Source organism: Maylandia zebra, linkage group LG23 (assembly GCF_041146795.1).
Source record: "Maylandia zebra isolate NMK-2024a linkage group LG23, Mzebra_GT3a, whole genome shotgun sequence".
Classification (NCBI taxonomy): Eukaryota; Metazoa; Chordata; class Actinopteri; order Cichliformes; family Cichlidae; genus Maylandia; species Maylandia zebra.
In genome coordinates, this window is record NC_135188.1 from 42,854,834 (window position 1) to 42,870,886 (window position 16,053).

Genomic DNA, 16,053 nt, shown 5'->3' on the forward strand with positions numbered 1-16,053 from the left:
GTACAAATAGAAGTGCCACCCCACAATAAACACACATAATATAAAAAAGAAAAAAACAACAACAAAAAAACAATTACCTTACAAATACATTAGTAATGTTACATTCAACTTTAGTGGGAAAGGGGGAAAAAGACAGATAAAGACAGATTAAAAAAAAGAATTATACTAAGTAATTATCACCCATTTATGTAGCAGAAATATAACTAATTTGCTCAAACTAATGAGTTATCAAAGCTAACAATTTAAAACTAAAAGTATTTACCTGTTACATTTGTAATGTGTAACTGAATATGAAATTAACAAAACTCAGTTATATATATTGAAATTATGCTCGTACTTGTAAGGGAGGAACACTTCAGCTAGCTAGCACCTCGGCTTCAGCTTGCACTTTAATGGATAACATAAATTAAATTTCGTCACGAACAGGATTCGAACCTGTGCGGGGAAACCCCATTGGATTTCGAGTCCAACGCCTTAACCTCTCGGCCACCGTGACTACGCATGCCCAAGAAGCCGGCATACTGGTATACAACCCAAGACACAAAGCCGACGTATGACAAGCTTAAAGTTTATGTATTGTCGGACACGCACTCTTTATCAAAACGTCATTATAACATTACGAAGAATTCGTCCTATAGAACACAGCAACAAAGACTATGAATGGGCCAATTTCTTAACTGGCAAAATTATCCATTAGCAAGCACCAGTTATCAAAAGCCTTTGAGTTTCCTTATTGACCTAATAGACCGGATATATTACATATTTTACATTGTTTTTGAGCAAATGTTGTTACCGACTTCTCTTCTGTGAGCACACAGAAATGGAAGATGTAATGTATATCTAGTTTACTTGACTACTAGAACCTTCAAGCAGGTACGAGTCAGTCACACTCCCCGTACATCGGCACTGCCATTAGTAATGATGCATTCCACTTCAGTAGGAAATGAGGAAAAGCCGAGTTTTAAAAATAATAATAATAATAATTTAATCCCTTTAATGTTTAAGGTCGTTTTCTACCATTAGATTGATGTAAATTAATGTTTCCACATTATTTGATGTATTCCAACTCGTCTTACGAGTTGGTTCGATTTGATTTACTCCATGAACTTTGAATGTAGCATAAGTGCCAGCTAGCAGATATCGCATTTCTATTGGCCAGTTACTGTAAGCTCCGCCTTCTTCTCGCGACCACTAATAGCTCTCTGGCTGCTGACTGAGAACGACTGCACCATCACAGGAGCGAAAAATGATTAACTGGAAGGTAACCATCAGTAGATATATCATTTTAAATGGACCAAATGCACGCTTGGCTATGAGTGTATAACTCTTGTGCTCGTTTAGGTTTTCTTTTGCTCCTTTTTTGCCGCAGCTGTCACTAGCTTAAAGCTAACGTTACCATAGACTCTCGCGTTATTTGTTACAACCGCGTCCAAAACTTTTACTATCGTCATATATCAAATAGCATATACATCTCTCTCTCTCTCTGCGTGTATATTCCTGTATGTTTTAAACCGCAAGTGGCATCTCCAGTTTTTAAACGTGTTGTTATATTTAACCACAGAAATAAGCTGATAATAGCGTTAATAGAGGTGACTAGTAGAAACATTAAAGCCGCGGTCACTTGCTAGATAATATCTATGCCGAATGTGGGAATTAGAAATTTTCTTATAGGATGCTTAATTTAAATTATTATGTAAAGAAAATTTTTAAAATACAAAGATTTTGAATGCTGTTTCGGTAATGACAAGTGTGTGTGACCCGGTGCAGCTACAAGCTCATAAAGCACATGGTGTGCAGCTGTTTGTCCTTTTTATAACTGCCACCTCCTGCATAAGCAGCTGAGGTAGAAGAGAGGAGGAGGAAAATCTCCTCTGGGGTCCCAGACTGTTCCAGACATTTCTTTTGCAGCAAACCTCTTAAATCTAACAGAAAAAAACAGAAATACTATAAAGAAACTCTCTAACAAACAGTATTTCTGCATATATATTTATATACATATTTATGTTAAATATGTACCCTTATCTATGCTCAGGCTTTGGACAACGTCCCCTTGCTTTTCTACATCTTAGCCCTGAAGACGCTGCTGCTGTGTCTGGGGTTTGCTGGGGTGAAGATCTACCAGAGTAAGAAAGCAGAGGCGGCCCTGAAGAAGCAGCAGGCTGAGAAGAGGAGGCTGGCCCAGCAGACGCAGGAGCTCATTGATAACCTGAAGGAAGACTGACGAGTGGAGGGAGAGGAGCAGAAGCTGCTGTACACGGGGAAGACATGGTAATTACATGATAAGCAACAAACAATGCATGACGGCACCACTGGTTGTTCTAACTGTCTTTCTTTTATTTATTACTGTAGAAAGTAATATTAAATAAATTCAAACAACAGCTTATCAAGCTTTAATGGGCTGCTGTTGTTTAGCTGCTGGTTTCCTTTTTCTGGTGCAAAGTGGGCCAAAAACAAACAAGAGAGACGGAGTCGCGACAGAAAAGCCGATCAGCTGATCATTGATCAGTTTCATGACTGAAGTAGCAGCAGGAGAGGGAGGGAGAGAGAAGAGGCAGTCGCTCCATATATCGGTTGTTAAGCTTAACGTGGGAATGCTTTACAAACATTCAGAGATGAACTTACACATTTGCTTTACTTCTCTCTGGGATCACTTTCTCGAAGATGAAATGCCGGTTTGTAGCAAGGCTCCAACTGCTCAACCAGACCGCCGACAGGTCTCGCACGCCACAGCCGCTCTATCACGTGACGCATACTGCTCCAACGTGCTACGGTTATGAGCTGAGTTACGTCGTGTTGCAAGTCTTGTGAGATGCTTTCGTGATATTTAATGGATCGGATTACATTTTTTAAAAATTTCTTTCTGATATCCGATCCAGTCATTTACGTCAGTATCAGACCGATACGTAATATCAGATCGGTTCATCTCTAATTAATAAACTAATACAAGTAACCACTGGTTGGACTGATGTGATTAGACTCTTGTGAGTCATCAATCTCTCAAATGTCCTTCTCTCTCTTCCAGGGAAACATCTTACCGACCAGAGCTGCAAGCCATTTCCTCCAAATATGATGAAGATGTGTGATTTTCAGCAACAGGGACACTTTCCAAGTTTCAGGAAATGATTTGTGGTTAAAGCAGCAGGACTGTCGAGCACATTTTTACATTTCAAGATGCCGTTTTTTTAAAAAGGAAAATATGACAGCCAAAAACAACAACAAAAAACCCCCCAAAACTCCGTAACATGCAAACTTCAGTATGCATACTAAGATGAGAGGACAGGGATGAGGTAAAGCTTGCTCATTGGTCCAGTGTTGGCCGTATGCCACATACATGATCTGCTGAGGCGGTCATTCAGGCTCCATGCAGATGAACTCAACACTTCCTTTGCTTTGTACCTGTGCAAGTCTGTCAGATCGGTGCATTTATATGAATATGACGCAGTGTTTTTTTTTCCTGTAAAATTCTGTAAACTATAAACCAAAACTTTGTTTCTGCTTTTTATAATTATATTAAATCCAACATGTCACATCTTGTTGTTGTTTTTTCTCTAACTTACTTGTCTCCATGTTATACTCTGCAATAGTACTGTGATTTGTGCGTTTAATCTGTTATTGACAGTGAGGTGCTGCTCTAGGTTCTATAGTAGTTACTGTCAAAAGGAAATATTCCTTAAATATTCCTTGATTAGCATCTAGGAAATGATCAGCGAGGCGCTTTTGTGCTTCAAGGAAAGCAGGAGGAAACTAGAGACTACAGGAAGGAGTAGTGAGAGTTTTATCGCCCTCTGCAGTTTGTGTGTGTAAGTGCAAAAGCTTACAGCACCTGGTATTCCCAGGCGGTCTCCCATCCAAGTACTGACCAGGCCCGACCCTGCTTAGCTTCCGAGATCAGACGAGATCGGGCGTGTTCAGGGTGGTATGGTATGGCCGTAAGCAAGAGAAGAGCACAGAAACAGCCTTTTTAAACATGCTGTGATGACACATGCACACGTTTTCTCTTCTGTATAGAAGTTAAAGTCTCCAAATGACAAAAATGTTAGAATTACAAAACACACGGTTCTATAATAATCTAACATATGTTATTATGGAGATGTTACTGTGGGAAAAGTATTTCTGCAGCTCAGTGTTGAAGCTGCAGTAAACAACGAATAGCTGCATGCTTTCGCTGTAACATATAAAGCTTGGCACAATAATATATATCAAACTGTGAGACACTTGCCACTTATAAAATGCCCTTTATATAGCAAAGCTTTCGCTTACGGCCATACCACCCTGAACACGCCCGATCTCGTCTGATCTCGGAAGCTAAGCAGGGTCGGGCCTGGTCAGTACTTGGATGGGAGACCGCCTGGGAATACCAGGTGCTGTAAGCTTTTGCACTTACACACACAAACTGCAGAGGGCGCTGCTGCTCATGTTTATGCTCACAGGCATGAAAAGTTAGATTTCTGGGTAATAAAATCTTTTTTCTATCTTTTTAACATGAGAATATTATATTTCCATCTTGTCTTAAACAGTAATCAGATTAATGATGAGATAAAAGTAGAACAAGGAAAGAATAGGCCATGTATCTCACGTTTAAACAAAATTGATGTTTTCTGAAAAATCTCACACAGATAAACATTTACAGGAAATTACTTTTCCTTCAAAACAAACATCAAAGAGTCTGTGGTTTTCTTTATTGATTGTACTTGAGTAGAAGCTATAAAGGAAAATTTCTATTATTCTCATTTAAAGTGTTTAAGTTCTTAAAAGCATATGCTTAGTTCTGACACTATAATAGACTGTTCAGTGGAAGTTTCTAAACTAGATGAACTTATTTCAGCCCCAGTAGTTGAAGAAGACAACTCCCTATTGCATGAATAATATACCACTGAAATTTATAAAACAGCTTTCAAAAACAAGTTTGAATTTATTTTGGATTTTCTCAAATACACACAGTGCCAAAAGCATACACACAGTCAAATCTTTTCATGTGAGGTGCTGAAGGTTCTGCACCTCATAACTCAACAAGCCCTATTAACTTCTCATTAGTGATCATGGCCGACTACAAGTGTTAGTTTCTCTTCGCAGCGTAAAAAGGATCAGCTTGAAAGCACTTGTTGGATTGACCAATATTTAGAACAACAGAAAGTCCAAGGAACTCACTGTAAACCATTTTAAGCCATTTTTATACACTTACAGATTCGGTTCAAATAATCGTTTGTAATTACAAGTTGTTTGGATATGTTACCACTTGGCCAAGGACTGGAAGAAGACCAAAGAGTCCCCCTTAGATCAGTGGGAATTTGTTATTACTGTGAACTGAGGATCCCAACCCCTTCTGGAAAGACAGCTTTCTGGGCAGACTAGACTATGACTGAGCTATATGGCCACAATGACAACAGTATGTTTGATGTATCAAAGGTGATCCTTTGAAATCTGAGAACACTGTATCAGATGTTAAGCCTGGTGGTGGTAGGATCATGCTCCGGGGCTGATTTGCCGGATGGAATAATGAAGGAGGAGGACTAGTAAAGTGAGTTTACAATCAACCATTGAAACTGATCATCAGAGATAGAAAACTTCTATATTCAGTGCTACTCCAAATCCTCAACCTCGACTTATTAGTAAAAGAAAACAAATTTCATAATATAATATGTTCTGATGACATTCAGTTGGATCTGATTTACACATCAGAGGCTTGGTCAAGTAAATGAACATGAAATATACAGAATAAAAAACTGCATGAGAAAATATTCAATACATGACTTTCCGTGAAGCCGTGGTGTCACAACCATCAGATGACACTGCATCACAGAATTTTCGCTAACCACTTTCTTCTTTTCATGACCACAACTCAGCACCTTATGAGTGTTTGCAGCTTGGTAATGCACCGTGTGCCAAAACTGTGAACAACTGAATCTGTTCTGAGAGCAGAAGAAACTTCTATGAATGCAATAACTCTAGATGTTATCACACTAACTACATATGTTATAATGCAATCTTTGTGTAATTTAAGGTTATAAATGGCAGTTTTTGGTTACTTTTGAGTTTACCTTCATTAATTTCACTTTTACAAACTGCTTATTTTGCCTTGTTTGAGTTCATTCTTTTCAGAACAACAGTACAAATAAGAATTTACAGTTATTATTTCATTCTGACTGTATTTTTGATAAACAAACATACACACACACACACACGTACACACACACACAAAGCTAGACTACACAGTCAAAAAATTCCAGAAATCTCTCAAATCTCAAAATTTGCTGTCAGTGTTGCTGTTCTTTATTTTGCATTCACTCCAAGAACCCCTTTCCATAGCAAATACCACATGCTGTCATATAATTTTGGCTGTCATGCTGCATTCCCCCCCAATAGGAAATTGAAGTTGTGTTTTATTTACATTTTTCCTTAGAAGATGCCGTTTTTACTGTTTCTTCTTGCACTAAAGGTGATTTTCAAAACTGGTATGTAGTTTGGCGTCCGCATTTCTGACCCAAACTGAAACGAGACTCAGTGAGGGTTTGATGTCATCTTAAATCAATCACGTGATTTGGATGCTTTGTCTGTAGACTCTAGAGGGTGATACGTTCTCAGTTTATTGCTTCACACCAGACAGCCTCCTGTAATTCAGAAAGCAACTTTAATGCTTCAATACAAATGAAGAAGATAATTATCTTCTTCATTTGTAATAGCAGCCAGATGCTGCTAATGAACTGCACTTGATTAACTGTTTATCAGCAAGTGTGAGCACCTTTACGAAAGCATAATATTTGACAGTTAACACAATTATCATAATCTTCCCAGGAATCATGTCCCAGAAAATTCACGCCAAGGTCAAACTGTGCAATGGTCAGAAAAAGCTCAAAAATCCAAGATTATATGTCAGACTCTACAGGCCTCAGTTGGCATGTTAAATATTAAAGTCCATGACAGTACAATTAGAAAAAGGTTGAATAAGTGTGGCTTGGTTGGAAGGGTTGCAAAGAGAAAGTCTGCATGGATGCAAGTTTGGTAGTAAAGTTGCAATCTCATACCAGCTGTCAACATATAAACACATAAATAAATGTCAGAAACTTCAATGATGTGAAGAAACAATGTAAAGAAGAGTGAGCCAAACATCCTTGTGAAACACTGATAGTCATACAGAAACAATTTGGTGACACTATTGCTGCTAAAAGGTAAATGACTGAATCCTGGAGTGTTCTTAGTTTTTCAGAGTATGCAATAGATTTCTATGAAAACAATCTTTTCCACATGACTGTATGTTTGTTTGTTTTCTTCTGACTGTGCTATGAGGATTAAGTTATGAATCTCTTAACAGTGCAGCAGCAGCTTGAGAATGCTGCTTGGTTAATGGGAAGTCTTAAAAGACCTGGTCAAATGTCTTACTGGAAATGTTTGATATCTTCAGTCAGCTCAGTGCAGGTTTCCCCAACCTGTGTTTGAATTCAGACTTTACATGACAGCATTGACTTGCTGCTGAATTAAAAAAAAACTAGTTCAAGGTGTCCTGCATATATAATACAGTGGTCCCTTGCTATAACGTGGCCTCGCTGTGTCGCAGTTTGGTTTTTGCAATTTTACATGCTTTTTTTTTTTTTTTTTTTTACAGCGCATTGTGTTCTGCGTCTTGATCAGCTGTCAAATTTACTTAAATCTTCGATCGCTAGCAGTGTGACTCTGAAGTGCTGTACTGTATGTTTGTAAGTTTTCTCACCAACAAACACAATAATTTGATTTCATTCTGTAATACTGGACTTATTTTTCTACGAAGGTTTTAACTGTGATTGCAGCCATTCCCCAACTCTCTGTGAATGGTACTCATGGCTGTTGATCAGTCGGCTGGTTTCAGTCATTATGCAAATGTACTGTTTATAAGATTGAGGAAACCTGCAGTCAGCTGAGACTGAAGAAGTCACTTGGATGAGTGACGAAACGTTTCTCCCACAAATTGCTACGTCCAGATGAACAGAATCAACTTTTGGAGGTTCCCTGTGCTTTGTTTGGCCTATTGTCATGGCGGGAGGGGACGTGGCCCCCCCTCACGTGACATCACGCTCCAAAGCCCTATAAGATGTCTGGCTCCGCCTCTGCTCAGTCGGCTAGTGCCTGAGCTCGGATCATAGCAAAATTAGGGGGAATTTAGGACTGTGCGCTATGTGCTTTGAATATTGTGTGTAGTTTTTGTTTTATACAGTTGTCAGTCAGGCAACTAACTATGAAACAAATTACACTCCAAAAGACCCCGGGCTTCTGAAACAACAACCCGGGCTTAAGCCCAGTAAGCCACCTCCCGCTCCGCTGATGTCGTGAACACAGCAGAACTGAGGCAAGTGAACTAAGAGGTTATTTATTATTAATGACTGAACAGGGACGGCCAGTTTTCTCCCTAATATTATAATGCTAATGTATATCAGAGAGCTGTTAATAGAACTGAGTCTGTTAATAGAATTAAAAGCATATTAAAAACAAAAATGTAACTTTGTTGGAGTCATTTCAAATTGAGAGACATGGTCATCATTAACTAGGGATGCAATGATACACAAAATTCACGGTTCGGTTCGATACTTTGGTGTCACAGTTCGATATTTTTTCAATGCAAAAAGAGAGTTTATTACAGAGAAATGGCTCTTTCCAAAATAAAAGCTATACTATACGCTTCTTCTGGGCTATATTCTCAGCAGCATATTAAACATATCAGGTCCCCATAAGGAGAATCCTGTGCTAATGGCTGTCTAAATGACTCAGGTAAAGTTTGTAGCATGCGTGCTTGTTGTTTTTGTCTGCTTCCACTTGTCTTTGCACTAGGATGATGTCGGCGTAAATGTGCAGTCATATTCGTTCTGTTCCCACTAGTGCTGTCAGCGTTAACCTTGTTAAAATGACATTAACGCCATAACGCTGCAAATCTCCGTTAACGAGTTACCGTGGATCGACCCGTGCGTGGGGCTGGACGGCGTCAAAATGTTAACACGCTAACTGCGCTAACGCACTAGTTCCCACCAATTGAGCATTGCGTGGCACATCCAACATACTGTTTTACTTTTGTCCATGATGCGCTTACCATCTGGGTCATGCTTCACATGAAAACCGAGATAGTTCCAAATGCCAGATCTCAATGACGGTGGGGGAGGTTCAATTTCGGGTAGCGTGAGGCAGTTGCCATGTTGCAACGAGCTGAGCTTCAGTCTTGCTAGCTTGCGCTGCGCTCAGTGGATCTACACTCGACAGTGCAGCCTAGGCGGAGTAGTCGAACACAGATCCACTGAGTGCTCAACACAGACAGCATCGTCAGAAGAAAAGTTGATAAAATAAATTAAAAATGTTGAATTGTTCGATACATATGCATACCGAACCGAAAACACTGTATCGAATGGTTCAATATCAATACGAGTATTGTTGCACCCCTATCATTAACATCACAGGGTGCTTTTGCATAGAAACACATAAACAAGCACCAAATACAGAGCCATTTATTCTTTTTGTTGTCAAAGACAAAAGTGGACGAAAGAGAGACAAAATTGTGGCTCCACAAGTATAATTATAATGTAAAATAGACAATATTGATGTAAACGATATTGTCACATCTCATATCTCGTATAAAAATATATCGATATATTTAAAAACTCGATATATGGCCCAGCCCTACTGCTGAAAGTTCTTTGTTAGTTGTCTCTGCTTATTCCCACACATGGAGCAGATAGAAATCCAATGCAGTCCAGATGAACTCCAGCACTAACTCAGACCTCAGCACTAAGACAAAATCTGTAGCTCCTCTCTTCATCAATGATTTTAAAACCAGTGAGTGTTTGTGGTTTTACAAGAGCTTTGCTTTAAGTATAAAAAAATTCTCTGGAGCAGCAACTTGGTTTTTTTTGTAGATTATTTATTGAATGCTGAAAGACAAGCAATGTCTGTGATCTGAGAGAACAGGATGAACAGCCGGTTAGAAAAAAATGTCAGAATGTAATGTTTACTTATGCAAGTGAGACAAGAAAGTCAAAAGTTCTTTCAATAACTCTTGTGATTGTGGTATTATTCCACATTCACTTACAAACAATTCTTCCATATTTCCTTAATAATAATATTCCCATTATTGTTTATGCAAACTTTACAAAGTCTTAAGAATTCCAAATCTGAAGAAATCCAAAGCAACATCATGAAACAATGATAGAAAGATCACAGTGAGTACAGAGCAGCTCTCAAATCAACAGCAGCATTGCAAGTGTACAGGTTGAAGACCACGGCCGATTTCCACACATGCAATTTCAATATGCTTCTTTATCTTTACGCCTTCGTATTTTCTTTTGTCATTTTGCAGTTTGCAGTGCAAAAGCTCCATCTCTTCAGAGCTTCTATAAAGATTGTCATTTTTATAAACACGTTGTTCTTCTTTACAAATATCTTTGACCTTTTTAAAAGTGCTAAAGATGAAGGTGTTTCTTTTTTTTTTATCTTTACCATTAACATCTTTGATCTTCCGGTCTTCTATTAGTTTATCACATGACGCTTCTGTGTTGATGATATGCTGGTTTATAAAGTTGTCAACACGTTTGTCAACACGTTCGTCAACACTTTCTTGTGCTGATCTGCTAGAAGAAACAGACGACATTTTTGTGTCTGGTTCGATGATACGCTGATTTTTGACCTTCTTAACATGTTCGTAATCCACACAGAGCACAGTGACAGAGAGCACCACCAGCAAGAAAATGGAGAGCTTCATATTTCTATTTTGAAGACAAAAAAAGAACACTGATAAGAGTAAGTAAAGTAGTCAGTTTGTTTGTTTCTGAAACGTTTTACCATTTGAACATGCTTACACATTAAAACACATTTAAAATACACATTTAATACAACAAACTGGATGATCCCAGTTGGATGAACCAAAACAACAACTGGTAAAGATGTATTACTTTTACCTCTTTCTTCAGTTAGCAGAGTGATTTGTTGTGCAGTGCAGTGTTTGGTGGGAGTCGGCTCTCTGACGCAGGGATCAATGAAGATCTTCAGGGAAGGAAATTCTCTGAAATGTCAGATTAATTGCTATAAGTTAATAAACTAAATGGTTGAATGAACAGCAGCTGCATGTAAGATCAGTTTGAATGAAGATATTTGTTTAAACAGAAATTATGTAAAGTTGACTGTATATGATACATGGAAGTAAAATATGAAAAATAGTAATGTTAGGAAAGTAAACAGTCAACATGCATCTAAAAGCTGACATGTTTTTTTGGAACAAACGAAGTGAAGCAGCCAAATACTTGTGAGCAATTAGGAGGATCCTCCCACCTGCTGCACCTGAACCAGTTGACTGGCACTCTAATTTCCTAGCTCCAGGTTTTACTTCCACTGTATTATTCTGTCTGGTGTGTTTCTGCCATGTCTGCCACATCTATTGGAGCTCACAATAGAAACTTCAAATATTTAGGTGTTGAGGTCAGTTGGCCTGTTTACGATGTTGACAACAGCAAATAGAACTTTTTTAAAACTTTGTTTTTCTCTACTTGTGTTACAGAAGATTACAGGATAACATATTATATTCATTATAATTATAATTTAAGTTTAAATAAAGTTTTAATTTCTTTATATTTTTTATTATATTAGTAATGAGGTTTGTTTAGCTTTGCACCAAAATAGATTGTAGAAATAGGCTTTAAAATGTACTCAAGTACATTTTAGAGATTTTATTTTCCTCACTTTTGAGTAAAGAAGTTGAATCTCAAAGTTTACTAGACTAATTTTAACCCAAGCACATGTACTTGTACATTTGTACTTAAATGATAAAAATATGTGTTTTACCACATCTGCACTCATGAGAAATTGGACAAACTAACATCTTTTTAAATATAAAAATTGTTTTTAATACTCGGATGAAAAAGTTAATCGTGACCTGAAGTTTTATTACACTCAAGTAAAAGGTTATGCAAAAGTAAAGAGACATAAAATCAAAGTTAAAATATAACAAGTCTAAAGACTGACCTGTGTCAAGCTGGGGATCACTCAAAAAGGACCACGAAAGAAAGCCAAGGGACAAGAGTAAAAAAGATCAGTGATTTCCATGTCAGCCCTTTTTATACTACACAACTGCCTTAGCCATAAATAGATTCAGCGCACATAGCAGCAGCTTAGCAACCACATTTCCTGTCAACTTTGTGTCTTTGAGCCCATATATGGCATATATACATCAACATGAAGCGCTACACAAACATGACTACAAAAAAAACCAATTTATAAGCTGTTTGTCTGCACAGCCAAATATGTAAAGATATGAGTCTCTGTCTGTGTACAGTTTTACACATGTTTGGTTTAATACTTAATAGCAAAAGGTCATGAACTGTTAATTAATGCACCAAACATAATAAATATTACATGAAGTTGATTAATAAAAATGTTCCTTGTAATTATGTTACTTTAATTTTACAGGAAATGTGTACTACCCATTTTTTTGTGAATGTAGTGGCGTAAAGTTCCCATCTGGTCAGCTGGTCAAAATAGAACATGTTTGCAAAAGTGCTCTGATGTTTTTGGAGCTCACAGCTCCGGTGTTCCAGCTAAAATGTTTTTTACGTTAACCGGTTAGATTTGTGTGTTCCGCATTTTGCATCCGCAGATTCTCATTTGCGTGTTGGGAAGCTGGGACGAGCTTCCCAACGTTCTACAAGTTGGGCCTCCATCGCTTGTGTCCAGATCACACACTGCACTTGTAACCCTGGTTAACATAGCTAACAACAAATAAAAGCCTGTTAGTAAAAACAGTCATAAGAAATATATTACAGGTGATAAATAGTCAATAAATAGATCATAATGGTTAGAAAATTCATTAAAAACATCAGCAATGATATAATTCATGGTATAGGATTTCATTTGTGTTTAAAAACATGTTAAAAGGGTACAGAACTTGCTAATTCATGGTGTTTTATGTTAATTCAGGTAAAATGGCTAAAATATGTGTTGAGACTCTTATTGTGAAAGGGCACGCTGCAGCGTGACTCCTGTGATTAGCCACACCCAATCGGGTTGTTCCTTCTTTTTGATGCTCGAGAGGGAGAAATGCAGACAGTCCTTGCAGAGCTGCTGCTTAAATGAGTGAAAAAAATAGTAAAAATAAGCCAAAAATCTACTTAAAGCCATTTTTGTACTCTGGAGAATGTATTTTTGTTTTTTCCGACCTGTCCTTGCCTTGGTGACGTTGTGAACATAACCGAACGGGACTTGGTGAGTTCAGAAATTGTCTTTTATTTCATGCAAGAAATTTTTGTTGTATTATATTGCTAATTTCATGCAAATGGAGAGCCAAGGTAGCAGATTTATGTTGTTTTATGTTAAAAACGGTGGATTCGTGCTTAAACGACACACAGGCTGCAGTTCAAAGGCCTTTGACGGTGTTTCAGCGCGCCATATTGGCATCACCTCATTTACGGCTAAATAAGCTGGAAAAAACGGACTTTTACTGTTATTTAAGGGCTACCCGTGTGTTATTTTCGAATGTTTATGCACTTTATTTTGTTGTTATGGTAGGCCATTAAGGTTTGGATCGGGAAATGCTGAGCTAGAATCGGAGTTTGATCCGCTGAGCGAGAAACAAGATGGCGAGCCACCCACGGACCCATTGAACTGTACCGAGCAGGAAAAAGGAAAACGCCCCCTGCTGGACGTTGAGCTCTTTCGCTGATAAAACTGGTAGGATTAATCCATACACCTCTGCAAAAGAACAGCGGACTTTTCAAAGCACTGGATAATCATTCGGAGTAATTCCAGGACTAATAGTTAAAGGACACAAAGACAACTTTCTTTTGTTTATTTGTTTGTTTAAGGGATTTATACAGCCTTTTGCTGAATTGTTTTCAGTTTTACATTTATTTATTTATTTTTGTAATTTATTTTGGTCAACCTTACATTTTAATGCTGTAATGGTGTTAATGGAAGTGTAAATAATTTTGTTGGGTTAAAACAAAATAAGAACTGGTTGAGAATTTAAAGGTGAACCTAGACCAGGATTAAATTAAATCTTGGGCCTAAAGAACTGAACTTGATTTAAAATAACACAGTGTTAATGCAAATAGATCAAAGGATAAACTTGAACTTAGAACTTGAAATAAATAAAACAATAACCTAGGTTGAAAATAACATCCTTCTAAAGCCAAATAAAAGGTTTTGAGATAAATAGGATGAACTGACAGAACATACTGAACTAAGAAGGGGAAAGAAAACATCTTGTTTTCCTTAAATGTGTGATGTTGAATGTTTTATGTAATGTGTCTATAACTGTCTATTCTCTGTCTTCACAAAATAATAAGCCGGCAATTTAAACGTATTTACTGGTCTGTGGTCTTTATTACATGCTACGCTCATTACTGCTCTAGTAGTCGAACCTAACTGGTCCTAGTATACTGTAACGACTCCAGAAGTGTTACAGAAGTGGCGAGCCAGCCAGGAGTAGTAATTGATCCCTCAAGCTTTTTTCCTGACCCAGACCTCAAAAATAGGCCAAGTCCGGCAAAATGGAAATAGTTGACAGAGAAAATGTTAAAATCCCAAACTCAGTTATTGTTAGTGGGATTACAGGCACAGACGCTGATGAAGCTTTAAAAGACTTTTTAAGCAGATATGGTCGAACAGCAAGAACCCTTAAGATAGATGACCCTAAGTGTTCTTACCACAAAAATGCTATTGTAGAGTATGAGAGTGGATCTGCTCTGTCGACACTTGAACCCTTACTACCCTACACACTTGAATGTCCAAATGAAGTCACTTATCAGATACGAGCCCTGTCACCTGAGTACATCGCAGCTGTTACCAACGTCGCCACCAACAGTTTTTTCAATGAACTGCAAAACATTGCTAGACTTAGTGGCAAATCTTTTGAAGCTGTTCTGCATGAACACCTTTCCCAATGTGCTCAGTCAGTCACACACAGCACAGAAGCTCCTACCCCAGACGCACAAAGTGAACTAACAACCCAAGTACAAGCAAATGACCAACCTATCCAAAGTGAAACTGCAGAACTGATCAAAGCTAACATATGCATCAGCGATTCTGAGTCAGTCAACCAGACACAACCAGATCTACAAACTACCATTCCACAGAGCTTTATAACACACCCTGATGTGCAAAAGGTTGTAGTAGAGCACATAGTGCGAAGTGAAGCTCTTGTCTCACCAGTGATCGCCTCCTTCCGCCTCAGAAATTTTTCAGGCAAACTGCCCTGTCCTAGTCATGAGGTGGACTTTGATACATGGCGCCACAGTGTAGAGCTCATACTTCAAGATCCCAATCTGTCTGACTTGCACCGCTCGCGGAAAATCGTAGACAGTCTTGTACCGCCTGCTGCCAACGTGGTGAAACCTCTGGGCCCTGAAGCCTTGCCCTCAGCTTATCTTGAACTACTCCATTCAGCTTTTGGCACTGTGGAGGATGGCGACGAGCTTTTCGCCAAATTCCTCAACACATTACAAGATGCAGGTGAAAAGCCTTCACACTACCTCCATCGCTTGCAAACAGCTCTCTCAAAAGCTCTGAAAAGAGGCGGTGTCGTAGCTAGTGAAGCAGACCGACACCTTCTGCGTCAATTCTGTCGGGGGTGTTGGGATAATGCCTTGTTAACAGATCTTCAGCTCGAAAAGAAAAAAGATAAACCCCCCTCATTCACCGAGCTGCTGCTACAGTTGAGAGTGGAAGAGGACAAGCATACTGCAAAAGAAAGCCGAATGAAAAAACATTTTGCTGCCACCAGACCAAAAGTAGCCTCTCACTCTATTGCTGCAAATGCTGACTTTCCTGCGCTCACCATGCAAGACGATCTCACTGAAATGCGAACACAAATAACTGCGCTTCAGAGTGAACTGACGAGATTGAAACCCCAGAAAGTAGACCCACCAGTAGATGCTCAAAAGGATCTGGTCACAGAATTAAAGGCACAAATCAGTCAGCTTCAAAGCCATCTCGCAACATTAACCCCGAACCCTCCTAGGAAAAAGTCTAACCCTCCAAAAGCTACTGCTAAGACCAACTCTCAAGTACCCGAACGAACCCTTTTGACATCCCAAGCTGCGAAGAGTAGGCCCA

General features: G+C 38.6%; 1 protein-coding gene, 1 long non-coding RNA gene and 3 other non-coding genes across 6 annotated transcripts in view; 3 read left to right on the plus strand and 2 right to left on the minus strand.

The window, feature by feature from the left end:
- Nucleotides 1–414: 414 nt before the first annotated feature.
- On the minus strand, nucleotides 415–496 carry trnas-cga (transfer RNA serine (anticodon CGA)). The gene has a single exon. It is a non-coding gene; the product is annotated as a tRNA-Ser (tRNA).
- Nucleotides 497–1,131: 635 nt separating this feature from the next.
- The window catches only part of smim11 (small integral membrane protein 11), a 38,461-nt gene continuing 23,539 nt past the window's right edge, over nucleotides 1,132–16,053 (plus strand). The window contains exons 1-3 of one of the 2 annotated variants that reach the window (XM_024798757.2): nucleotides 1,132–1,261; nucleotides 2,033–2,268; nucleotides 3,023–3,529. In XM_024798757.2, coding sequence (XP_024654525.1) covers nucleotides 1,247–1,261; nucleotides 2,033–2,221 — 204 coding nt within the window. In that variant the 5' untranslated portion in view covers nucleotides 1,132–1,246 and the 3' untranslated portion in view covers nucleotides 2,222–2,268; nucleotides 3,023–3,529. Of the gene's footprint in view, nucleotides 1,262–2,032; nucleotides 2,269–3,022; nucleotides 3,530–16,053 lie in introns of those variants that run through there. The other variant, XM_076880462.1, reaches the window with a different exon arrangement.
- Nucleotides 3,812–3,935, minus strand: LOC111501063 (5S ribosomal RNA). The gene has a single exon (XR_002721366.3). It is a non-coding gene; the product is annotated as a 5S ribosomal RNA (ribosomal RNA).
- Nucleotides 4,255–4,373, plus strand: LOC143415350 (5S ribosomal RNA). The gene has a single exon (XR_013095988.1). It is a non-coding gene; the product is annotated as a 5S ribosomal RNA (ribosomal RNA).
- On the plus strand, nucleotides 12,705–14,302 carry LOC143415175 (uncharacterized). Its single transcript, XR_013095808.1, has 2 exons — nucleotides 12,705–13,203; nucleotides 13,507–14,302. It is a non-coding gene; the product is annotated as an uncharacterized LOC143415175 (long non-coding RNA).